Raw genomic sequence first — 27,853 nt, forward strand, 5'->3', positions numbered from 1 at the left:
GTTTATGCTTTTCATGGTGATTTTTTAAATTAAACAAATAATAGCTTATGTGCTTTTGTCTTTCAAAACTTAATTGTTAATTGTTTCACAAATAATTTTTATTCATTTTTTTTTTTTTAAATAAAATCTAATAATTTCCTTAAGCAATTTTAAAACACAGCTTCCAAATTGTTCCTACTTATTTCTCTTGCATTTATGAGTTTTTTTCCGTTTTTAAATAAAGTTTCTTCTTTTTTTTTTGAAATAATTGCAATACTTGTGGGATGCTCTGGTATACATTTTGTTATGTTGTTGCTATAGCAATCGTTTCCAATTTAATATTCACCTGGAAAAAATTTTAAAGAAAATTATTAATTTTAAAAATAATTTTAAATACAAAGTTGAAATGATCTCATAATTTAACACTTTGCTTAATTAGAACGTTATATAATGATCCACAAAGTTTCTGCACTACTTTACGTGATCATATATCTTGACGATCCTATCTAAGGTAGGTGTTTTTCAAACACAAAGTTCCTGGAGTACTTAACGTTTGAAATTATTACAACATTTATCTGTTTGCTCAATTGGAGCAATAGCTCTCCCTGGAGAGCTTTAAGTGATCATCTATCTTGATGACCTTTTAATCACAAAGTTCCTGGAATGCTTTACGTTCTAATTATGATGGAAAATTGCATTGATCACAGGATTTCTCTTTTTTCCTAATTCGAGCGTTGTACGATTCAAAAAGTTAATGGACAGCTTTTCATGATCACCTATCTTGACGACCTTATCAAACGATGGTATATTTAAATCAGAGGATTAGCTAGAAACGACTCACCACCGCCCTAATTTTTGATGGAAAATGTATGTAAATGATCTTACAATTTCGCTATTTTCTCAATAGGAGCGTGATTTGTAAGGATCCACAAAGTTACTAATAAGCTTTACGTCTATCATATATCTAGAAGACCTAATGTAACGGTGGTCTTTTGCACCCACTGAGCTGGAGATGGCTTACCCTCTCCTTATTTTTAATGGAAAATTGAAGTGATCTCACAATTTCGTTATTTTTTCAATTAGAGTGTGTTATCTAAGGATCAACAAAGTTCCTGGACTGCTTAACATAATCACCTATCTTGCAGACCTTGTACAACTGTGGTCTTTTTAACCATAGGAATAGCTGGAGACGACTTAACCGCGCCCTTAATTTTAATGAAAAAATGAAGTGATCTCATAATTTCACTATTTTTCAATTGGAGCGTGATATGTAAAGTTCCACAAAGTTCTTGGAATGCTTTACGTGATCAGCTATCTTGATGTTCTTTTTTAATCACAGAGTGAGATAGAAACTATTTAGCCAATTTTGATGAAAAATGAAGTGATCTTACAATCTCGCTGTTTGCTCAATTGGAGAGTAATTAAGCCTACAGAAAATTACTGGAGAGCTTTACGTGATCATCTATCTTGACGACCTTATCTCACAGAATTAGCTTTAAACGACTCACCACCGTCAATAAGTGACAAAGAACACGTAATTGCTTTTTTTAATCACGGCGATCTTACATTCGACATATTCACACCTGTCTCACCCGACGGCACAACCTTGTGATATCAACTCATTCCCAACATATTGACACTACTGTTACACCACCAAGGGGTTCTTTTGAATCGATAATATGAACTTCACCGATCATTAAAGTTTAAAACAACGTTCTTATGCCGTTATTATGGTTTTAATCACAAACGCCACGCCCCGAAAGGATCTCTACAATAACAAGACAAAGTCCACGACAATGCCCTGCGGGTAACTGGTTTCCGTGTTACCTGAGAGTTTAAGTTTTCTGATCAGACCTCGAGATTAAAGAGTACTAAACCTTATAGTCCCTAACTATGTGGTGATCGTAGCGTTATTAAAGGATCTAGAGCCTTTTATAAGTTTTTTAAGTAAAAATCCACTTTGGATAGAAAGTGATCCCGGAAGTTTGCGACTTTCGGAATTGGGACGTTATTTCAGTATCTACTGTTCATTTACGGTTTTCACCTTAACATCGATTTTTGGTTGGAAAATTAAAGTATAACAGAATATGAGTGATGTCAGATTTGCGATATTTTCTAAATTTCTACTTAGTCAGTGCCTTAGATGGGAATCGAACCCACTACATCCAGACTAATTAGTGTTCTAGTCGTTTAAAGTTTGACATAACAAGAAAAACTTTTTGTTTAAGAAATTATTAAATTTTTCTACTTACTTGGACACTCTGGTGGATTCATATAACCGAATACATTAAGTTCATACAATGAGGCTAAAGTTATAAATAGCAAATACCACACCATCAGTATGATGCCCAGGCGTTTATCCAATTTCCAGCCATTTAAATGGGTGGACAATATTAAAAATATGACCGTTGAGAATAGTGACAGTGTTGAGTAAGCCAAACCTTTAAAAGAGAGAGGGAAAGAGAGAGAGAGAAAAAGGTTATAATTAATATTTTTAGTTCACAACAATAAGTTTAAATAATAATAATTTAATAAACAACTACTTGATAGTAAAAAAACTAATACTACAAAAAATTCTAACTACAAAAATTTTGAATAATTAATAGAAAATATTTTTAAGATTCCCAGATATTAATGCCGATAAAAATTTTCTGAATGAGAAATTAGTTCTCAGTTGTCTCTTATGTATAGAACAGGCATCCGCAGAGAGTGAAATGTAATCTCTTTGACTAGTTTGGTTTTTAATACATATGTGAGCTTACGTAGGTGTGAGAGATAGAGGCAGGTTCTTTGTCTATATCTGCTGTAGGCAAATAATTTACATCATGAATCGGCAGAAATGTTTAAGTTTGATATCTGCCTACCTCTGCCTACCTATAGTAGTTCGAAACTATTTCTTTAAATATGAGAAATATTGAAGATTTTTTTGTGATCTTTTTTAATTCAATTTTAGTTTTTTGTTTATTTTTAATCAAAATTCAACAAAATTGAAAATAATATTTTATGCCAGAAAAAGAGCAAAGTCATTCCTGGAATTATTAAATATCATTAAACCCTGGCAGAACACGAATCTTTTTTACAACAATTTTGAAATATCTATTTAATAAAGATTTCCCAATTTTGAAATTAATTAATAAAACATATACAGTAAACATTTTAAAACTATAACAAATAAATTATTATATAGATTTTATCATGATTATATAGAATAACTTTAAAAATATATAAATTTCAAATATAAACGTGTACTTCTTTTTTGCAAGTGTATAGAAAACCAATTCTTAGTGTGGGTGTTATATTAGAAAGTGTAGAAATTTTGAAGACGATGTAACTGCTTTAATAACAACATTTTCCAGAAATTAAATATTTAAAATTGCTTTGCCAATTAGGGAAAAAAGGAAACTGCTATTAAAACAGTTAAGTGACAGTATAAAATATATCGTTAAATGTTAAATAACAGCCAGATACGAGAGTGGCAATATGTGTAAGTGTGAACAGCATAATTGCCATGTTAACAGTGCTAAAATGTAAACGCTTTATGTTAATATAACATAGCAGCAGCAGCTGTGCAAATCAATAACATGTTAAATTTTTAAATAACATTACTAGCTTATGTTACCTCAAAGAAATCACAATCATTGGAAATTAATTTAAAATAAATTTACCCTTTCCTTAATTAACACATAAAGACGTATTCATTTATGTTTATATTTAATCCTGAGCTGTCCTTAAGTCTTCCTTAAGAAACTTTTTAGTTGAAGATTAGAAACTTACCTTTCGAAATGACATTGACATGAGAGCCTGGCTTAATGATAGCTGTTTGTATGAACCACGGAAGACCTAAGCACACTAGGATATCAAAGACATTCGAGCCGATTGCATTTGAAACGGCCATATCGCCAAAACCCTCTTTGATAACGGCTATTGAGCTTAGGGCATCGGGAACGGAAACACCAGCAGCAACAAAGGTCAAGCCCATTACCGTGTCCGGTATGGCCAATGTTGAGCCAATGACAGTGATCATCCAAACCATGAAGTACGAATAGAATGAGATCCAGATCATGGAAATTAAAAATGTGAAGGGATACCAATTGCGATATTTTTCGGTGCGGCAGTCTGGCATGGTTTTCTGGCAGAGGAAATGTATGGGATAGACAACATACCAGGAGATCAGTGCTGGTAAACCTCCCGTTGTTGGACGTTCCAGAGGATTGGGTCGGGCTTCCTTCGATTTATCACTGGACTTGTAATATTCCACACCGGCTGGTTGTGGTTTACCCACCACAGGTTTTTGTGCATTGTCACCGGTAGGCGATTGTGTTACCACCGATTCGGGTTGATCGGGATTGTAGCCAATGTTCTCTTGTCCTTGACCTGCAGTATATTGGCTCATGCCCCAATCGTCTACAGCGGCCGGTTGAACGGAGGATCTAGCACTGACGCCCACGGGATCGGAGGTATCACCCCAAGCTGCATTGGGATCCCAACTGGAGTTGGGATCGGTATAATTTTGATATTCTTGTTGCTGCTGGTTTTCTGACGAGGATGCGGCGTTAGGCTCTTGTGACAAATTAGTCTGCTGTTGAGTGCCTTGTGTGTAATTGTTATCTTGTACATTTTTATAGGTCACTAGAGATGATTGTTCCTCTTTAGTTGGAAGTTTGAAGGGAAGATTCAAAGACAAAGCCCAGCGTTCGAGTTCAGTATTAAAGCATAAGGCGACACAGTAGACTACATAAAACAGCAGCATGACAACAGATTCAAACTAAAAAAAAATAACAACAGTTTTATTAAATTTCTTTAAAATCTCCTTTAAACTTAAACTTACACAAGAAATGACATCATTGAAAATGATGATCAACATGACCAAAATGGAAATGCAATAAAAAAAGCAATCTCGCACCAAAGGCCACCAGTTGAGTTGACACACCGTACCGGAACATAAAGCACAAACGGAAATGACAAACATGATATTGAAAACTGCTGAACCAATGACACCACTAATACCAATGTCATCTTTGGCAAAGAACACACCGATAACAACGGTAGCCAATTCAGGAGCTGAACTGCCGGCAGCCATAAATGTGGCACCAGCCACATCAGGAGACAATTTCAGTTCTAATTTAAGAAAACCACTCAATATTATATGAAATATATTAAAAGCAAATAAATAAACCAACCTTCACACAATCTATCTAAACTGGCCACGAAATACTCATCACACACTATGGCCAAACCGAAGAAGGTGAATATGGCCACCAGGACGTGTATGATGAGGCCACCATGTTGTCTCAGCCATTTGCTCATTAATGGCTGTGGAAATTGCTCTATGGCTGGGGGTGTACAATTATCACGTTTTGGACGCCAAGTAGGAACTGCTTCATGGGCCGTAGGAAGTGTAGCCTGGGTGGTTTCAACGTTTAACTAAATTGATTTGAAAAACAGAAATTTGTTTTTAACAATTCCCCAGTTAGTACTTATAATTAATTACCTCTGTTTCAACATTTAGCTCTGTTGATGTTTCTATTGATTTGTCAAACTCTTCACCATTTTCATTTTCCATGTTACCTACATCGAAAGGTTTCTCTGTTTTATCATCACTTTTGGCAGAGTAAACTGTGACACAATAGTATATCAGGAATAATATGCCCATATTCCAGAACCGTGATCTTCTTGTTCTTCTGCAGTTTGATCTGGAATTTATACAAAGTATTTTTTTAGGTTAAAAAGATGATTTAAATTAAAAAAGTAATTAGTTTAGTTTTATCCTAGTTCTGTTCTAGTTCTTCTAGTTCTGTTTCTAGTTCTGTTCTAGTTCTGTTCTAGTTCTGTTCTAGTTCTGTTCTAGTTCTGTTCTAGTTCTGTTCTAGTTCTGTTCTAGTTCTGTTCTAGTTCTGTTCTAGTTCAGTTCTAGTTCTGTTCTAGTTCTGTTCTAGTTCTGTTCTAGTTCTGTTCTAGTTCTGTTCTAGTTCTGTTTAGTTCTGTTCTAGTTCGTTCTAGTTCTAGTTCTGTTCTAGTTCTGTTCTAGTTCTGTTTCTAGTTTCTGTTCTAGTTCTGTTTCTAGTTCTGTTTCTAGTTCTGTTCTAGTTCTGTTCTAGTTCTGTTCTAGTTCTGTTCTAGTTCTGTTCTAGTTCTGTTCTAGTTCGAGTTCTGTTCTAGTTCTGTTCTAGTTCTGTTCTAGTTCTGTTCTAGTTTCTGTTCTAGTTCTGTTCTAGTTTGTTCTAGTTTCTGTTCTAGTTCTTGTTTCTACTTACTGTTCTAGTTCTGTTCTTAGTTACTTTGTGTTTTCTAGTTCTGTTCTACTTCTGTTCTAGTTCTGTTCTAGCTTCTGTTCTACTTTTGTTCTAGTTCTGTTTCTAGTTCTGTTCTAGCTTCTGTTCTACTTGTCTGTTCTAGGTTCTGTTTCTAGTTCTGTTCTAGTTCTGTTCTAGTTCTGTTCTAGTTCTGTTATAGTTCTGTTCAGTTCTGTTCTAGTTCTGTTCTAGTTCTGTTCTAGTTTCTGTTCTAGTTCTGTTCAGTTCTGTTCTAGTTCTGTTCTAGTTCTGTTCTAGTTCTGTTCTAGTTCTGTTCTAGCTGTTCTAGTTCTGTTCTAGTTCTGTTCTAGTTCTGTTCTAGTTCTGTTCTAGTTGATTCTACATTAGTCGTTCTTAATTTATCGCAAACCTTAATTTCGATATTAAAATTAAAATATTTAAAACATTTTACGACATAACAAGGCAACCAACTAATATTTACTATATTAATGAAAGCAAATCCAATCCATTCCAAGCCTTTTGTTTTCCCATACATACATACATCCATATATGTATGTATATATGTATATACATACATATAACTTAAGTCAAAAGTAAATACTCGAGTGTTCGTGCCTGTATTGTTGTAAATTTATTTTTAATCATTCTTTTCACTTAAGGAAACAAAATTGTTGTTCTTCTATTTGGTCCCCAAAGCAAAAAGCCACCCAAAACCGGAATTTGTCTTAAATGAGAAGAAGGAAAGGAAAACTATTGTTGTTGGCTGCTGTCGCTTTATTTTGTTGGTGTAGGGAATTAAGTGGGATTTAAGTTGGGTATGGATTTTGTAAAGAATAAAACTAAAACAACAAATTGTGTGATGAGCATAAATTCATGGTTACAATTTTAGCAACGAAATAACTAACGATATAACTATGGCGACGGTAATGTCTACGTTGACGTATCCACCGTAGAGAATGACTATGATGATTATGATGACGACGACGACAATGATGATGAGGATGAAGATGATGACATGCTCTGTTAGTCTGATTGGCGCCAAAAGCTGTTTGCCTTTTAGATTATATTGTTGCAAATTCATAAGTATATCATATACAAATATAATATACACTCATACAAACATACACATGTGTATTTATATGTACATATTCATACATATAGTATATGACACTCATTCATATAACAACACAACATATATTTTATATGTTGTTGTATTAAGGGAAATTAGACTTGACAGATTAACGAAAACAAATACACATATATGTATGTATATATATGTGTACATACATACATTTCCACACACAGATTCTTTTATATAAACACAGTTACATTCATAAAATACACATTTAATTTGGCTAAAATCAACAACGAAACACCATCACGTATGAGTAATATAACAGAAGAATATCAATAACCGTCAGTGATGAACAAACGGGTACTATTGTATAATTTTTGGTACCAATATATTTTTGAATAAACATACAAAAATCGAAAACTGGTTTAATATATAATATATTCAATAATATATATATGTAGTTCAGTTCTAGTTCAGTTCTAGTTCAGTTCTAGTTCAGTTCTAGTTCTGTTCTAGTTCAGTTCTAGTTCAGTTCTAGTTCAGTTCTAGTTCAGTTCTAGTTCAGTTTTAGTTCAGTTCTAGTTCAGTTCTAGTTCAGTTCTAGTTCAGTTCTAGTTCAGTTCTAGTTCAGTTCTAGTTCAGTTCTAGTTCAGTTCTAGTTCAGTTCTAGTTCAGTTCTAGTTCTAGTTCAGTTCTAGTTCAGTTCTAGTTCAGTTCTAGTTCAGTTCTAGTTCAGTTCTAGTTCAGTTCTAGTTCAGTTCTAGTTCAGTTCTAGTTCAGTTCTAGTTCAGTTCTAGTTCAGTTCTAGTTCAGTTCTAGTTCAGTTCTAGTTCAGTTCTAGTTCAGTTCTAGTTCAGTTCTAGTTCAGTTCTAGTTCAGTTCTAGTTCAGTTCTAGGTAAGTTCTAGTTTAGTTCCAATTTTATATTTTAAGGAAGTACTATTTTTCAAGGGATTTAGTACTATTTGAATAATATTACATCCCAAGCCTTAAATTAATGCGAAAAGAGTATGGGTAAAAGGGAGTTTTGACAGAAATTTAATCCAAAATTTTAATAAAATCTAGTGATTACTTAATCGTAGATATAAAGAAAATGTTGTTTGTTTCCAATTCCTCCTGCTGTAAGGGTACGGGGGTAGACAATTGTTTTGTGTATTTTCAAGATTTTGTTTTTTAAATGGCAATGTAATTACATTCCGTTTGTTAATGTCAAAGTTGAATATTAAATTAATTTGAATTCTATGGAATTGTTAAGTTGGGTGAAATTTTCTAGAGACTTTTTCTGGTTATATTTAATACAAATGAAAGTTATCTAGACATAACAAAGTTAAAATTTGATTAACTTCAATGAAGGATTTTGTTTGACATTAGCGGTTTATTAAATTGGCTTGAGGTTTTGTACATTGAATGAGAATTTATCGAAAAAACTTAATAATGATTAGGTTTTTAAAGTTGTTAATGAAAAAGTGAATAAAATTAGTTACAGACGAAAAATAAATAGTTAACTAATCAACTTTCACTTTTTATTGACATTCCTTATTTGCTAAACTTTATAGGATTTAAGCTAAATTTACAATATTTAATTTAGTTTTGTATCCTTTTCCAAATACTTTTGTTAAAAATGCTGTCTATGCTGACTTAAAAATCAATTAAATTTTATATCCTTTTCAACAAGGCAGGATATAATGTTTTTACATTAATATTCATACTCTTCCAAAAAAAAATATAATATCCTTTTCTTAAAGGAAATATTAAAAACCTGAATAAATAAATAGATGAATTCTTATAAACCAAATAATATCTTCAACCTCCTACTACACTCATCTGTTCTAGTTCATCCAATATGACATGAACAACCCACTAAAATGCCAAAAAACAGTTTATGATACATTTTTTGATTTAATCTGCAAAGAAAATCAATAATTCTTAAAAATTCTTAAACTCTTACGAAAAATTTAATAAAACTGAATTTATAAACAATACCATCTCATTGAGAAATAGCAGAAAACAACACTTTAGTTGAAAACTTCTTCATGGAAACTGTCTCAACCACTTTACAACTATTGCTAAAGTTGTTTTTGTATACAGAATGTATACAGAAAAATTCTACTTGTAGTTGCATTTGTTGTTTTTGGTACAGAATACCTACCGCCTCTTTGTTGCTCAATACTTATGTGGGGATGTTGGGTATATGATGACATGTTACAATTAGTCATAAACTACAGTTTGTTCGATAGTTAGAGGTAGAATATAAAATAAATGACAAATAAAAAAATATATACATACATATACATATGTATATAATATATAAACATTTAGTATAATTTCAAGTCCAGAGACGTTGGTCAACTAAAATTAATAGAATTTAAATGAAAATTTGAATTAGCATCGATTGTACCATTTCATTAGTTTAGGTCTAGTTCTGTTCTAGTTCTGTTCTAGTTCTGTTCTAGTTCTGTTCTAGTTCTGTTCTAGTTCTGTTCTAGTTCTGTTCTAGTTCTGTTCTAGTTTTGTTCTAGTTCTGTTCTAGTTCTGTTCTAGTTCTGTTCTAGTTCTGTTCTAGTTCCGTTCTAGTTCTGTTCTAGTTCTGTTCTAGTTCTGTTCTAGTTCTAGTTCTGTTCTAGTTCTGTTCTAGTTCTGTTCTAGTTCTGTTCTAGTTCTGTTCTAGTTCTGTTCTAGTTCTAGTTCTGTTCTAGTTCTGTTCTAGTTCTGTTCTAGTTCTGTTCTAGTTCTGTTCTAGTTCTGTTCTAGTTCTGTTCTAGTTCTGTTCTAGTTCTGTTCTAGTTCTGTTCTAGTTCTGTTCTAGTTCTGTTCTAGTTCTGTTCTAGTTCTGTTCTAGTTCTGTTCTAGTTCTGTTCTAGTTCTGTTCTAGTTCTGTTCTAGTTCTGTTCTAGTTCTGTTCTAGTTCTGTTCTAGTTCTGTTCTAGTTCTGTTCTAGTTCTGTTCTAGTTCTGTTCTAGTTCTGTTCTAGTTCTGTTCTAGTTCTGTTCTAGTTCTGTTCTAGTTCTGTTCTAGTTCTGTTCTAGTTCTGTTCTAGTTCTGTTCTAGTTCTGTTCTAGTTCTGTTCTAGTTCTGTTCTAGTTCTAGTTCTAGTTCTGTTCTAGTTCTAGTTCTGTTCTAGTTCTAGTTCTAGTTCTAGTTCTGTTCTAGTTCTGTTCTAGTTCTGTTCTAGTTCTGTTCTAGTTCTGTTCTAGTTCTGTTCTAGTTCTGTTCTAGTTCTGTTCTAGTTCTGTTCTAGTTCTGTTCTAGTTCTGTTCTAGTTCTGTTCTAGTTCTGTTCTAGTTCTGTTCTAGTTCTGTTCTAGTTCTGTTCTAGTTCTGTTCTAATTCTAGTTCGGTTCCATTCAGTTCAATTCGTATTACCCTGTAATTAAAAACAAACAGTTGTTGTCTTCCAATACTCTTTACTCTTCGCAACAAAATAGACCCCAAATGCAGGAAAATAAACTCAATATAAGAAAACCATAAAAAGCGAAATGCAAAAATCCATCATCGTGAGTGAAATGAAATTTGATACCAAATAAATACCTACAAATAACAGTTCCAAGTCAATAAACTTCAAGTATCAAAACCACAATTTGTTTTTACCTCAATGAGTATTTTTCCATAATTTTTTTCTGAATTCATTTGTTTTAACACAAAACTTGTACTTGTAACAATGAAAAACAATATAAGAATTTGCAAAAAAAACTAAAGTGATGGAATAAAACGCACTAAATGTTGACTAGATGGATGATGATGACTCCAACAAATGAACAAACAATTGAAATGGAAACCAACAAAATAATATTAAAAAAAAAACAACAACAACTGACAAATGCTGAACAATTGCAAGGATGACATCATATGACATCAACCAACAACTACTATTTAATAACTATCATTGTACTAGTTGTTGTTTTCATTTTTGTTTTCTTTTCTAACTGCACAACCATAGAAATCTAAAGTGCATGAGTTCTAAAATCATTAAAAGTGAATGATAATAAAGCATTTCCAAGTGAGAGCATAAACTTAATGTCGATATAAAAATGATGAGGATAATGAAGTTTGATGTAGAAAATAAAACAGCAACAAAAATAAAAAATGTGCGGTGATAACGATTGCACAATGTTTATAACAAAATCTCAAGCGTACACATACATACACTCCCCCATAGATATTCTCTCTTTTAGAAATTAATATACGAACACTTGTGCTCTATAAGTTTGTGTAAGTATGCAAAAATATACACCTCCTATTACTGCTTTTTTTTGCTCCATGGTGTGGATGGACAGTGTCGCCAGATGTGGGGATTTGTCCCCAAATTGGGGATTTCAAGTTTTATTTGGGGACAGATTTTCATGGGGAGGGATTTGGGGATTTTCGTAAAATTTGGGGATTTTTTTGTAATTTTCCGCTATTTTTGGGGATTTTTATTTTTTCTTAAAAATATTAACATTATTATTATTTCTAGTCTAGTTTTTATGGGTTTTCTAGGTTTAAACAATTTTAAAAGTAGCTTGGCAATTATATCACAAAAAAATTAGAATGGGTTCATAAGGAGATCGCAAGAAAATTTAATTTTAGTAAATTAATTCACATTATTTATTTTTTGTTTGAATTATTTTTTTTTCATCAATGAACAAAAGTATAAATTTTTAAATTTGTATAGAAATGATATGGACTGTTTTACTAAAAGTTAACTTTCTAGAGATCCCCTCATGGTCCCATTCTGTTGTTTGTATATGTTGTATATTTTAGTGTAGTAAAAATGGAAGATACAAAAATTATAAAATCGGAAAAGTAGTTTAGAAAATATTTGGAATTTGAAAAATTTGGAAAACTTTTAATTTTCTATTGATACAAAAAATGTGTATACCAAATTTCATCGAAATCAGAGAATCATGTTCGAAAATTTTTAAAATTACACATATCGAGACACTATATTCAAAAAGTGCTAATTCAAAAATGTCTAGTTTTCAGGAGAGGAAAAAAACTGTTTAATTTGTATAATGTTGAACAAATTAATAACTTTTTTTCCATAATATGTTTAAATAATCTTACCAATTTATAATTATATACAAATTAATACATTTTGTGTTTTTCAAGGATTTATCTTTAGTTAGCACATTTTGTTCAAAGGAAAATTTTAAAATTGAAACATTTATTGGTAAAATAAAAATGACTATATTTCCGAAACTAAATAATGAATTCCAATTTATTAAACAGATTCCTGTTCAGTATGTCATATTTTATAATAGCGGAGATAAATATTTAATAAAATTAATCTTTCAAAAAATGTTGTAAAATTACTATGGGAGATAGCACTTATTTTCTTAAAAAAATATTCTACTTTGTGTAGTAGACAAAACAGATACAAAAAGCACAAAAGTTAATATTTTGATCCCAAATTTATACCAGACGTGGAGAATGTATTGAGGAATCATTTGCCATCAAAAACTCACTTTGGCCCAAGATTGAGTTAGCACTTTTTGAATATAGGGTGTCGATATATTGATATTAATATGAACATCAGGGAGATTTTCGGAATAAGTCCATTAATTATGTACCGAGGTTTACACAATTTGAAAGAGTTATTAGTTTCATATCATTTTTGTTAAATCTTATAGTACATTAATTTTTGAACGATTCACTACAGTAAACCGATTTGTTGTAAGAGAGGTAATATGGGGTGTTCGGTCAATTATGGACTGACCCACATGAAATTTGGTAGAGAGATTTTGATTCATATAACAATTGTTTGTGTAGAATATCGTTCTTATACAGGCTTTTTGAAGCCAATCATGAACTTAAGCCTTTATAGCGTGTAACATTTCTGTAACAAACCCAAAAATTGACTCTAAAATAGGTCCTAGGCACTTATTTTCGAATCAAATTAGTGAAGCACATTCATGAGATTCCACTTAACTGTTTTGTATGTATGTATGTATGTATTTTAACATGATATGTGGCAAAACTATTCACTTATGCTAAATTGAATTTTCAGTTTTGATAAAAATTTCGATTTTTAAAAATTTTATAAAAGGGGAAAAAAAGTTTCGTTGTTTTTATAAGATTTTGTAGACAATTTTGTGTAAATTTATTATTAATTAAAAAAAATAAACAATTTAAAATTTCTTGTATCATAAAAATCGATTTTAAAATCAATCAAAAAATCATTAATAAAACGCTAATAACAAAAAATTTTAAATTTCTGAGTAAAACGTATTTTACTATTTACCGAATTCTATCATGTCACAAAAAATCAAAAAGATTTCAGCTCTTGGGCTATAAAGGGTTAAAGTTATTTTTTGAAGGGATTTATATGGGGGCCAGGGATAGCAAATTACATTTTAAAATTTTACAAAATTGCGTGAAAAATAGTACATTTTTGCTTCTAATTGTACCAAATCATAATTATTTTACTAAATTAATATTAAAGTGGGAGTGTGCTTAATCGAAACAAAAACATTTCAAGCTATACATAGGTTAGGTTGAGAGGAGGATGTATAATACATCAAATCCTAAGAAATACTCTTAGGTCACTATAGTACCTGTTGAGCTCTCCTTATCCGAAGTACAGAAACTCTGTTTCTAGATGGAGTTCTTTAAAATGTTCCAATCAGTGTGCGTGAGGGATGTTATATCTGCTCCCAAGATATTCAGCATAAAATTTTCCATAGAAAATTAGTCTGATCTGTGTAAAGCTATTTTACATGTATTTGGTCTAAAATGCAATAAAAATTTTTATATTGCATAAAACTTTAATAGATATTGCGGAAATACTAGATTTTTTCACATTTGAATGGACTCATACTACTTTCAAAAACAATAATTTTATAATTTTGCTAATTTATTATTTTTTCATACAAAAAGGAACTCATATCAATTAGCAAAAATTAAAATATATAGTTTTATTGTATTAGAAGAGTCTACTAAATTTTTCGAAAATTTCAACTTTTAGCAGAGATGCTGACAAAATCTCAGATGAGTGATTGGTGTACTACCATTGTACTTTTAAGCATCGAATTGTACCAAAAAGTACAATTGTGCCAACTTTGCCAATCCTGATGGGGGCTAACTGTGGCCCAATGATTACCATTCTTACAGCATAATTTCTTGGTACACAGAAAAAAGTTTCAGCATAAATATTATGAACTGCTTTCATTGACAAAAGTTAATAATATTTAAGAATAAGTTCCTAAATGGTATGAATTTTTTCATTTTTATTTTTTCAAACATAATCTAGAAGCCTTGACTTAAAATATTTCAAATTTAATTTTTATTTTTCTATTTGTTAAAAAATGTTTGAAATTTTCTTTGGAAAATTTTTTATTTCTTTATGATTTTTAGATTGAAATCGATGGGATGTGCACGTAATTTGCGGGATTTGATGAAGAATGGATGTTTAACTATGTTTGCTGATGTTTTCTTATTTCAGATTTTGTTTTTCAACATTTCTATTTAATTATCATACAAAATTTGCTAATATAGGATCACTATTTACAAGATATGGAAACAGATTTGTAGATAATGGACTTTTTTTGCAATTTTTTAAGAATATCATAGAAAATAAGTAAAAGCCAAAAAAAATTCTGTCATGTTGAAATTCATACATTTTATGAACTCTTAATATTCTGAATGAAAATGGTTTGGCAAAAAAAGTCATGTTCGATTCATACTATTTATTACAAAATTCATTCCAGCTATGTATTATTTTTTTCTGTGTACATAAACCTAACTTGTGTAAAATTTTACCACGATTGCTTCATAATTAATATATGTGTGAGGGCTATGTAAAAATCGAAGTCCGATACTGCCCATTTTTAAAAGCAAACAGTGCACATTGGGGTCTCCTTTAAGTAAACTTGGCAAAAAGTCAATATTTAAAAATTATTTTTTTGCAAAAAATATAGCGTATCTTAAAAGCCAAGACTTTGTTCTATATAACGCTATAATTAGTTTTTCGATTTTCCTTTTGTAGGCCTTTAGGTTGTGCATCAAAGTTTAGGTTTTTTATATATAATTTTTATACCCTACACCACTTTAGTGGGGAGGGTATATTGGATTTGTGCTGATGTTTGTAACATACAAAAATATTCGTCCTAGACCCACCTTAAAGTATACCAATCGGCTTAGAATCGTTTTCTGAGTCGATTAAGCTATGTCCGTCCGTCCGTCTGGCTGGCTGGCTGTCCATGTAAACCTTGTGCGCAAGCTACAGGTCGCAATTTTCAAGATAATTGGATGAAATTTGGCATGCACATTTTATTTGACCCAAGGACGAAGCCTATTGAAAATGGTTAAAATCGGTCCATTATTTCACCTAGCCCCCATAGAACAGAACCCCCCGAAAAGGGCTTCTGAGCTCATAATTATGTTAAATATACAGATATATCGATAATATATGGCACAACTAAGTTTTATAGAAGTCTTGATGACCCTGCCAAATTTCATAAAGATCGGGCAAATTAACTTATAAACACAAATATCGCGATGAAATTCAGCACAATAAAATATTATGTAAATATAAATATATTCACAAAATTTTATCGGGCTTGGTCCATATTTGCCCCTAGCCCCCATATAAAAGCCTCTTTTAGAAAATTAGTTTTTCATCCATAAATTGCTTAAATGTATCGGAACAAGGGAATATTGAAGATAAATGCTTTATTATGAAAAATAAATCACATTTAATATTCATAACTGGTGTAGGGTATCATATGGTCGGCCTCGCCCGACTATACTTTCTTACTTGTTCATATTGTTTTTTTTTTAATTAATACCTTTACCTTTTTTATATAAAAAACTACCATTCCATAAATTTTCTTAAAATGTTAATTTTCAGTCCAAATATAATGTTGTTTTGTATGAAAAATTATATTTTAAATAACCATTACACAATAGGATTCAATTATTCATTACTTATTAAAATGCCACTTTTCATATATATATTTATGTTTTTTTGCCATTTTTAAAGGAGAAAAAGTACTATTTGGCCGCTGATGGCCCCTCAGCAACCATATACATATGTAAGATACTATAATGTGTTCTTAATATCACCACATCTATATTTTTTGCCTCTATGGCATTTTTTATTTATTTTTCTAACACTCCATAAAACAAAAATATTAAAACATTTGTATTTTATTTAAAAAAATCGAATTATTAAACACAAAATTAATTGATTTAAATAATTCTCCAATAGTTAACGAGTAACTAAAATTGATTTCACTAAACATTTCAAAGACTTTTTCATACGTTTTTACCATATATATATAGCTTTTTTGAAAGAAAAATTAAATAAAAATTCACAGAGATTTTGTACTTGACTGTGCAAGTACTTACCACAATCGCTTACAAGTAATTAGAAAAATAAGTCAATTTAAATTGTATGAACAAATTTATACAGCTCCGATAGCTTCACGAAGAAGATGACAAATGAATTAAAAAGTAGTTATATATCACATTATTAATAAGACGTTATTAGACTACTTCTATGTAAACAGGACTATATATATTAGTCATTGAAAACTATGTTAATAGGTAAGTGGTTACAACTGAAAGTCATTACCAAGTATTTGCTGGAATTATTAGTAATTTTTAGCGCTAATGATCCAAAAAATATGAGAATACATAGTGTATTTTTTGCGAAAATTTGCACTAAGTTCAAAGTTCTTTTTTAATATTTCAAATCTAGAAGCTCTCCCCTTTCTAACGCTACCAATCACTTGTATCAAAACTTTGTAGTTTAGTTAATGCCAAGATTTGTTCGGGGAGACCCCACTGTGCAGTGCCTATCAATGGAGAATACTTGTGACGAACATGTCAGTTTTTCATGAAAGAAATTGGGGAAAACTATGGGGATTTCAATTTAAAAATGGGGATTATTTGGGGACTTCAAGCTTAAGATTGGGGACATAAGTCAAAATTTTTCTGGCAACACTGTGGATGGAATCAAAACGACAAAAATAACAAATTTATTGACAAAAAAACAAAAACAATAAATCAACAACAACGCAGCACAACAGTTTGTCTACCATTGTTGGGGTTTTGCTTATGTATGCATGTGTGTAGTAGAGTTGTGCAAATATCACAGGCAAGAGAGTGTGAGAATGGGGAGTTTTGCTTGTTTTTAGTGCAAAAAAAGGAAATCACCACCAAACAAACATACCATCACATATGTTATTGTTGCTTACATGTATCACACTGTTAAGTTTACATATCGCTCACTGAATGTTAGAGTGTTATAACTCAGAATTGAAACAATTTATAATTAAATCATTGTTTTTAATATTTCTTTGTAAAAATGTCCGCAATGAATAAATCTAGATCGGTTTCAAAACGATCAGTATGGTGTTACTGGAATCAAGTTCAAAATATTTAAATCAAGTACGAATCAAAGAAGTATGTACTTTTTGAGATTAAAGTGATCGTAACAAGTACTTTTTTAATTTTTGTTTTTCTTCTTGATTTAAACATGTTCCACTTTAAGCAAGCGATATGTGTTCTCGTACGAATCGAGAGATACAAAATTGTAAAAAGAAAATAATCACAGAGTTACGTATTAGCAGAGTTTTGTTATAATAGATCTTTTGTGGGAATAGTAATCTGGCCTAGGGGATTTAATTTACCCAGAAAATGGACTGCATGTTTTTACTCAAAATCGTAGAAAAAAAAAGCCAGAAAATGGCCACTTTCGCAACACTGTTTTTTCCTACAAAAACAAAACAAGGAGCTCACACTACTCACACATCTTGTTCTTCCTCCTAACACTGTATGTTAAATGTGAGTGGGCCACTCGGTCATGGTGTAAGTGACATCTGGTGAATACGTGTTCCGCTCTCTTCTCGTTTCTGTTCTATACAGCTCAACCATGCTGTGTTCTAAGTATGTGTTTGACTGTATATGTGTGTCTCATAATATCGATTTACGATTTCTTGTTTGCTCTAGTATAAACCGACTAAACGACCGACGGACTGACTAAAACGATGACTGGAAAAAACGCAATGTGTTAGAGTGTATAAGTTTGTGTTAATGTTTGTATAAGTTTAACTAAGTGTTTGTTTGTATGTAAATGCTTTAATAGAGATAACAACAACAACAGCATTTGCTACATGTTATTGCTGGACTGTAAGAAATAGATAACAGAAGCTTAGAATAGATAGACGATGATGATGGTAATGTTGTTGCTGCTGCTGATGGTGTTGGTATGCATGACTGAATGAAGATGAAGGTTCGTTCAATGAATTCGTTTGGAGATGGGGGTGAAATGTTGGCAAAAGACTTTTAAGTGCAATAACAAAAACTAACATTTATTTTTTGAACTTAACAAATGATTTTAAATCTTTGGTTAACAAAAAAATTATATAGATAAAATGACAAACACCCAACATGACGTTATTTTTCTACTACTATTTGCCCTCGTCACCGTTTTTGTTATTGTTTTCAAAAGTCAAAACTAATAGTGAGTAGAATTTGTAATTGAGTATGAGTTTAAGGGGTTTTGCTTATTTCCCCCATTTTTAATGGAGGGTTACATCATTACAGTGGTAATAGAGCAAATCTAAGGGCCTGTTGTGAAAGAAGATGCCAGATGAGGGATATTGTGGGTGTTTTGAAAACAGGAATGAGAATTTTGTTAAAAAAGCAATAAAGGTTGAAATAAATAATATTTTTTAAACACAAACGACTTCTTTAATATTTAGAAAAACTTTTAATTGGTGTCCAATATTCGGTCTAAATAATTTTGTCCATCTAATGTGTTTAACTGCTTACGACTTATTTAGTTTAAATATTTGGAATTTAAAAATAAGTTCGAAGAATTTTTTATTGGTATGAATTTAATTTAAATAATTTTGTGCTTGAAAAAACGTAACCCATGATAAAATTAATGAGGTACTATTTTGTATAATTTGTATTATTACAACTTTACAGAAGAGTACCTAGGCAATAACTACGATAGACTCAGACGAACTATAGTACTACTATGACTATCTGTGATATGATTTTGCTATACTATACTAGAACAAACTAGATATAGACCTTAGACTAGACTATAGAGACTATACCTTTAGACTATACGCTAGACTAGACTATAGCTAGCTAAACTGACTATGACTAGACTATAGACTAGACTATAACTAGACTATAGCTAGACTATAGACTAGACTATGACTAACTTACTAGACTATAGACTAGACTATAGACTAGACTATAGACTAGACTATAGACTAGACTATAGACTAGACTATAGACTAGACTATAGACTAGACTATAGACTAGACTATAGACTAGACTATAGACTAGACTATAGACTAGACTATAGACTAGACTATAGACTAGACTATAGACTAGACTATAGACTAGACTATAGACTAGACTATAGACTAGACTATAGACTAGACTATAGACTAGACTATAGACTAGACTATAGACTAGACTATAGACTAGACTATAGACTAGACTATAGACTAGACTATAGACTAGACTATAGACTAGACTATAGACTAGACTATAGACTAGACTATAGACTAGACTATAGACTAGACTATAGACTAGACTATAGACTAGACTATAGACTAGACTATAGACTAGACTATAGACTAGACTATAGACTAGACTATAGACTAGACTATAGACTAGACTATAGACTAGACTATAGACTAGACTATAGACTAGACTATAGACTAGACTATAGACTAGACTATAGACTAGACTATAGACTAGACTATAGACTAGACTATAGACTAGACTATAGACTAGACTATAGACTAGACTATAGACTAGACTATAGACTAGACTATAGACTAGACTATAGACTAGACTATAGACTAGACTATAGACTAGACTATAGACTAGACTATAGACTAGACTATAGACTAGACTATAGACTAGACTATAGACTAGACTATAGACTAGACTATAGACTATAAACTAGACTATAGACTAGACTATAGACTAGACTAGACTATAGACTAGACTATAGACTAGACTATAACTAGACTATAAACTAGACTATAGACTAGACTATAGACTAGACTATAGACTAGACTATAGACTAGACTATAGACTAGACTATAGACTAGACTATAGACTAGACTATAGACTAGACTATAGACTAGACTATAGACTAGACTATAGACTAGACTATAGACTAGACTATAAACTAGACTATAGACTAGACTATAGACTAGACTATAGACTAGACTATAGACTAGACTATAGACTAGACTATAGACTAGACTAATTTATTGACAAGTTTATGGACTACTTAGCAAAAGTTTATAAGTTAAAAATTTACCGATAATGTTGGGCGTATTTTTCGATCTTAAAAAGTACTGATAGAAGTAGTGTGGTATTGAATTTATTATCCCAGATTTATATGAAAACTTCACAGTTATCTTAATTCCTAGAAAAAAATCCCTTATTTTACAAAAATTCAAAACTTTATAGCTTTCCTAGTAATTCTTAATTATTTTTTCCGGGGGATGAGTATATCCTTTTGTAAAAAAATTATAATTGGGATTTTTTCCAATTACTTTTTTAGGTTATTTTTATTTTACTAGAATACACAACTTTTAATAGCATCTTTTTTATTTGGCAACAAATTTTTAAGAATTTTCTCCCTGACCTTATTAAAGTTTAAAAAACAGACGATTAAGCAGAAAATGCGTTATAAAAAAAACTTTATGAAATATTGATTTAAGTCATAAAAGATTGTATTGTATTTTAAGATGAAACATGAGAAATGGTTGACCATTTCATTATTTAAAAATGTTAACCTAAATATGAAAGAAGAGCCATGCCAGAAGAGCAGCAAAAATATTGATTTAAAACAAGATGTTATGATAATTTGGGTAGCCTCCAAAAAAAGTTAAATAGATTTGTAGACGACAGTCTCGAAGTGTAAAAATACATTTTTATAATAAAGTTTTATAATAAATTTCGCATATTATGTATTATTTCAACAATATGGAAATCCATCTCTAAAATATATTACACGATATCTATTACAAGGAACTTATTCAAGCGATTACATAATTATGTTAAAACCACAGAAGTTTTTAAAATTATATACAAAGTATAAAAATTCAATTTCAATTTGTTACAATTAAAAACGTTTTGTATTTTGTTGTTATTGTTATCTGACAATAGTTTTGAAATGTAATGTTATAAATTGATTAAAACAATGAACTATCTTTAATTTCTATTACATTTTTTAGTATTTGTGTTAATAATTGATTATTGTGTTATTTTTTATTAATAAAAAAAGCTTAGCATGCAAATAGTTGATGTTTACCGCAATTATTTTAATGTTAAGTGCTGTTCAGACATAAACAATGTGGATGTATATTTTTAGTACATTTGCACGTGGTGTGCTGATTAGTTTTTTTGCAATGCTCATAAATTGCAAAAAAAAATATATTGTTTATTAAAATTTTAAAGGAATTTGCAAATTATTTTTATTAAATTGTTGACATATTTCAAATGCTAATTCTTGTACTAAAAATTGCATCGCATTTCGAAATTTTGAGATAAAAACAATCTGCAGTTCATAGCTTTTTTATGCATAATTTTGTGGTTTCAGTTTTTTTTTTTTAACCGAAAATATGGTGTGACTTTCAAGATTGCAACTTTTCATATAACTGGGTATATAAATTTACAGAGTAGAATTAGGAGTAAGAGGCTTTACGAATATTAGTAACAAAACAAATATTAAAGTGTTGCTGATCTTGCCCTAGCATATTAATCTCTACTCCAAACGGTTCCTATACCAGAAGTATTTTTTAAAATAAAACAAATCATCTTATAGTATATGGAATTTATTTATAATGTATGTGATTTATCGATGATAAGAGGTCTTTGAACAATAATGAAAGGATCCTTATAAAGTTTTATAGGGAAATTAAGGCTACTAAATAAAACATTCCAATGTGATACAAATCTTGTCTTTTTTATTTTTTTGTTAGGACCAGCACTCAGGGGATGACCCCTACTCATGCAGTGCATTGTGTTGGAACTAGGGAAATAGGTCATGGGAGGGAGGATAGAGGGAGTAGTGTCTGTGGACATTTTCGATTTAATCCTACCCATTGCAAGTGACAGGATAGTGTTCCACATACGGACAGTACAACTTAAGAACGAATTCTCTTCGTAGTGCATTGTGCGACCCACTGGTCAATCGACCACAAATGGGTATGCTCTTGTTGAATGTCGTGTGTTACGTGTGAATATGCGGGTTTCGGGAACAAGTTCTCTAATTTCATAAGAACACATTTGATTGTAGTATCGATAGAACAGTTTAACGCACCCCACATTGCGACGATGCTCCAGTGAATCAATAGAGTTGGATATCCTATTGTCACAGATAAGTACCTTCGCCCTCTCCTATACGCGGTCGAATAGCCCCAAAATAGACTTTGAAGCGCCGGCCCATACATGAGAGTTGTATTCCATTTTAGGTCGGATGTAGGTGGTATAGATAGTAAGGAGGTCATAGGGAGTGAAGTATGTCTTACACCTTTTGAGAAAACCGAGACACTTGAATGCTTCTTTCGACACTTGAAATATGTGTTTGGTTCAGCGAACATAACACTGTATTCTCATGCCCAGAACATCAAGAGCTTCTTACTCCTCCTTGAAAACAAAGAATGGTGTAGAACCAGAAGTTTCCTTCAAACGTTCTGACTACTTAGTATATATAGTCTTCAGCCATTAAACGGGCTGCAAGTTAGCCAAGGTTCTAGGTTGATATTCGAATATACAGTAAGAGTCAAGCCGCGCTGAGGACTTTCAATGGTAATACAACATCAAACTTAGACCTTGAAAGCAAAACAGATGGCAAAACATTCCACAGATTTGTAGTCATCAACAGATTCCTGAACTCTTTAGCGAAAATTGCCACTTCGCAGGCAATAGTGAACGATGAACAGTTGTAAACGCACGTTTCGTAATGGCGAAGATTATGTGACCGTCATATAATCGACAAAGATTAGAAGTCTTGCTATATATTCCGAGAGTACAGCTATTGAATACAATTGTAGCGATGACTTGCCTTTTGAGCTTAATGCTAAAATACCCAGCAGTTTGGTCGGACAGTCCCGAATTACCTATTTAACCTACCACTTAGGATTACCCCAACCCACCGACTGCCCATGTGACTAGCTATTTTAACATGTGCTCGTCCTACGAGGAAGTTAATAGATTAGAAGAGACAGACAAAAAGCTTAAGTTTTTTTTTTTAAGTGTCCACCATCTCGCTTACAAAGGGAACACTAAAGTGACGATTATCTTCACCCTCGTTTGCAAAGAGTATATTCGTGAAACAATACGAATTAGAGTGAACCAGGTGGTTTGACATTAGTGGAAATCATTGTGTTTTTCGGATGCATAGACTTTGTGTCGAACTGCTGAGTATTGAATCTACTACCGACTTCTGCGGAAGCTGTCAATGTCAAGAGGAAGAAGAAGACTTTATACACTTCATCTGCCAATGTCGGGACATAGGTTCAACATGCTATAAAGCAATTTCTTGAATTTATCTGATGTGAATATCCGAAAGATAAACTTTTTATCTAATTCTAAAATGCTGTTGCAATGGGTACAGAATATCGAAAGTTAATTAACAGATAATTTAGAAATTGCACATTGTATCCTTAATAAAAGTTTTTATATATGGCAACGCTGTTATAATTATTAGCCGAATTTAAAATTGAATACATAGTTTAAAGTTCAAATAACTTAAAAATAATCAATAAAATAATCAAATAAAATTTACAACATTTCTAAAACTAAATTTAAAATAAAATACAACACTGAAGTGTTTGTAGGTGGTAACACTGTAAGAAAGATTTGAAACAACATTTGCATTAAAAAAAAAAAAAACTAAATAGGGATCTAGTTTAAAACAATTTAAAGGAATGAATTAAAAATATAGTTAGATTTTTAAGGAATTCTAATTGGAAAAGTTTATAAACAAAACTGATGTTTATATATGTATGGCAACACTGCTTAATAACTGGTAAAATAAGAAAAAGTAAACAGTTAAAGTTTAACTGAAAATGTTACCAAATAATACCAATATTTATGACAAATATTAACTAAAAAATTTCATTTGTTTTCCTAATATTTCCCTGTGGAACTTTTGTAAAATTCCCATGTTGCCAACAAATCCCTAGTTAAGGTAACTAACTACTGGCAGCATTGCCGGAAACAGAAAAAGTAAAAAAAAATGTACGTAAGAAAATTTTGTAAGTGTTAGTGTTGTTTACGGGTGTATGTGTATGAGAAGAGTATTTGAATAGGCATGTTTTTCCTGTAAGTGAAAAATTCAACATTTCTAGTGTTGGATGGCTGTTGTTGCTGTAGTTGTTGCTATTGTGCCATTAGACCGCAGTCATTAAAATCCTTTTGTTTTGTTGCTTTTAATTTCCCAACAATTGCCTTATTTATACTAGGCTTTTTTTTGCTTTTCTTTACGTTTTTTTCCTGATTTGTGTACTTTTTTTGTCTTGGTTGTTTTAGCTTTTATTGAGGAAATGCAATTGTCGTTTTAAATGTTTTTATTTATTATTATTATTTGTTTTGTTCTTGGGCTAAGGTTTGAATAATGTTGTAATAATATTGTTGCTGTTGTTGTTAATAAAACAAATGCAAAAAAAAGGTAGACGACGACGCTTGGCCCCTTAAGAGCATTGGAAAATGTGAATAGAAAAATGAATATAAAAAAAAACATAATAATAATGAAAATATATTTATTCTAGGTCGCTAGTTCAAGAAGAAGAAGAAGAAGTAAAGCAAACTAGAGAAAAAAAGGCAAAAAGTAGCAGAAAGAAAAAAATATTGTATATGAAGGCAAAAAGGAAATTGGGGGGAAAGAAAAGTTTCTAAAGGAAATATAACTACAATTGAATTGTGTTGAAATGTAATTAATATCCTTAAGGCTTTTAGAAGAAAAAAAAATGAAAATGTAGCAGATCTCTTCTTATAAATAAGAAGAGAAATTGTTTAAATTAAGAATAACTACAGTTGCAAATGACATTTACCATTTTGTCCGTTTGGTTATTTAAAGAGTGATGAGTAGCAGTAGTGAGTGAAGAATGATGATGAGTAGCAGCAGTAGGTTATTGTAGTTGTAATAGTTGTTTTTCTTGTTACAGTAGCAGTGAGTGTTTGTTGCCTGTATCCTTTGGGGAGGCTTAACTTGTATTCACCACTGTCGCACAGTAGTAGTTTTTGTTTTTTTATTTGATTTGATTTTTTGTGTGTTTTTCTTCGTTCTTAACAAATCTAAAATAATTTTTCACACGTAATCCCGTTGCTTATTACTGTGGGTGGTAATTTCCCTGCTAGTGAGTGCAGTGGGTTGTTGCCTTTTTTCGTTTTTTTGTGAGAAACTTTTTTTTTTTTGGAAAATAGATACAGACGAAAATATATACGTATATATTACGAGTGTAATAAGTTACGTTGCGTAGGTATAATTGTTGTTGTTGTTGCTGCTATTATAGCTGTATATAGTTGTTATTATTAGAAATCATAGAACATTGTCATATTACAATTTAAAAAAAAATTAATTTGATTTCCTTGCAACATTTACACTTTTTTTTAATTATTTTTATTCATACTTAATTTAAACTTTACACTTTTTCCTTCATTTTCTTTTCTTTTTCACTTTTTCCCTTTAAATTTACACTTTCTTATTTTTTCTTTTTTAATTTTCTGCTTTATTTCATTTTTTTTTTCAAAAAACAGCAAATATTTGTAATTCTTATGACACCGTTTCGTAAGCCATGCTTTTGTTTTTGTTGGTTTAATTTTTTTTTTATTTCTTTTTTTTTCTCTAATTATAAAATCCTTTTTAAAATTAAATTTTCAATTGCAAAATTTCGGAAGACCAGCTCTTACGCATTAGTCGTGTAATTATGTATTTTTCTTTTTTTTTTCTTTACTCGTCTTTGTCGTCGACAAGTCTGTAACGTTCTTATTTTCTTAAATTTTAGTTTTATTTAAAGGATTTTTTTCTACTACTTTTTTCCTACTAAAGTTTTAAAAAAAATTATTCCGTTCTATTTAAAGAGGCGTTACGTACACTTGCGACTCTCAGAGCAAACTGTTAATATTAAAACACGAACGAGGCAACGGAACGTTAAGCAAAAAAAAAAAAAAATAAACCGAAACCTTTTAAAGTTTAACAGAATAACAGCAACCACAAACTGATAATAATATACATATACAAACTCACTACTGATACGAAACCGTTACTATGTCTTAAGCTACCGAGAGCATAACGGTAAATAACAGAATGTCAAGGTTTTTGAAAGAGTGGCATCTTTGTCATTTCATTCATTATTAGCTTGTGTGTGTGTTTTAAGGGTGTATTTCAGAATCAGTGTCGCCAGATGTGGGGATTTGTCCCCAAATTGGGAATTTCAAGTTTTATTTGGGTACAGATTATATCCTGGGGGAGTTTGTTCCCTTTTGTATGCTTTAGGTATAGGAAAGGGAACAAACTCCCAGAGGAAGTTTATTATCCAGAATATGTCTGGTTGTTTCGATATTGTGAATCAGGCAGTAAATTCTATAGAATAGTTATCTCATCAAATTTATTGTGATTTAAAAAATTTTATTAAGAATAAGCATGATTAAATCTTCTTAAAAACGATCCTCACATACATATACAATTTTGTTATGTTCAATATAAATCTTCAATAAGCTTTTAATAATAAAACGTGTTAGTAATCTCGAACTTATACAATATTATTGAGTAAACAGCTTATTCAATATTTTTTATGGTACATATGTATATCAATAAAAATATTTTTATTTACTTAAAAAAATAATAAATACTCTCAAAAAGACAGAAGAGAGCAGGATGCTGTGCACAGGAATTTCGCCTAGCTGTGTACAACAATATCATTTTTGTGCTGTCTCAAATTAAAGTGGCCCTAGGAGGATACGCAGCAGCCTAGGTCCCATAAGAAATACACGTGTTTGTGTGAGGTGCACAGCCAAATCAGCTTATTCGCAGTAACTCTCATAGCAACTTGAAAGATGAGGTGACAGCGAGTGACAATTTGTGAAAATATTTCTATGTGGTTTCAATAAATGTCACATTTTTTTCATATGTGATTTGACATTCTGGAAACTCAAAGACATCTGTATGCTATGCTCTGCTTACAATTTTATGTTTTTATAACATATAACATTTATGTTTTTATAACATTATGTTATATTACGCCATCTATGTTTCATTAAAAAAACTTAACAGTCTTAGTTAACAGTGTTGTATTATTGTTCTCACCATACCTCAGAGAGGTAAAAACCATATGGTTTGTGTATTTGCTAAGCAAATGTTATTTTAGCTGAAAGGTGAGGTTTGTTTGATAGTAACATGAAGATGTCTGTGAGAAATCACATATGAAAAAATGTATTTATTGGAAACGACATAGTAGTTAGTTAGTTAGTTAGTCAGTCAGTTAGTTAGTTAGTTAGTTAGTTAGTCAGTTAGTTAGTTAGTTAGTTCGTTAGTTAGTAGTTAGTTAGTTAGTTAGTTAGTTAGGTTAGTAT

General features: G+C 31.1%; 1 protein-coding gene across 2 annotated transcripts; it reads right to left on the minus strand.

Moving 5' to 3' along the window:
• Positions 1 to 79: 79 nt before the first annotated feature.
• Positions 80 to 26,406, minus strand: LOC119606690 (probable sodium/potassium/calcium exchanger CG1090). 2 transcript variants are annotated; one of them, XM_037960253.1, is made up of 8 exons: positions 25,333 to 26,406; positions 6,715 to 6,957; positions 5,471 to 5,672; positions 5,160 to 5,403; positions 4,808 to 5,097; positions 3,754 to 4,744; positions 2,232 to 2,420; positions 80 to 325 (listed from the first exon to the last, which is right to left on the minus strand). In XM_037960253.1, exons 3-8 carry the CDS (start codon positions 5,630 to 5,632, stop codon positions 315 to 317), a joined length of 1,887 nt encoding a protein of 628 aa, XP_037816181.1. In that variant the 5' UTR covers positions 5,633 to 5,672; positions 6,715 to 6,957; positions 25,333 to 26,406; the 3' UTR covers positions 80 to 314. The 2 variants fall into 2 exon arrangements, with proteins under 2 accessions (XP_037816181.1, XP_037816180.1); XM_037960252.1 differs by lacking the exon at positions 6,715 to 6,957.
• Between the last annotated feature and the right edge of the window lie 1,447 nt (positions 26,407 to 27,853).

The sequence above is a fragment of the Lucilia sericata genome, unplaced genomic scaffold, assembly GCF_015586225.1.
Source record: "Lucilia sericata isolate MDLA Ls3-8-SP2 unplaced genomic scaffold, ASM1558622v1 Contig000612F_arrow, whole genome shotgun sequence".
NCBI classification, from domain to species: Eukaryota; Metazoa; Arthropoda; class Insecta; order Diptera; family Calliphoridae; genus Lucilia; species Lucilia sericata.

Coding starts and splice junctions, on each gene's coding strand:
- LOC119606690 (XM_037960252.1), bottom strand. CDS start 5,632: ATGGGCATATTATTCCTGATATACTATTGTGTCACAGTTTACTCTGCC. Junction 5,098..5,159: donor TTTAGATAGATTGTGTGAAG/GTTGGTTTATTT, acceptor TTCTTAAATTAG/AACTGAAATTGTCTCCTGAT. Junction 2,421..3,753: donor TGTCAATGTCATTTCGAAAG/GTAAGTTTCTAA, acceptor TCTCTTTTAAAG/GTTTGGCTTACTCAACACTG.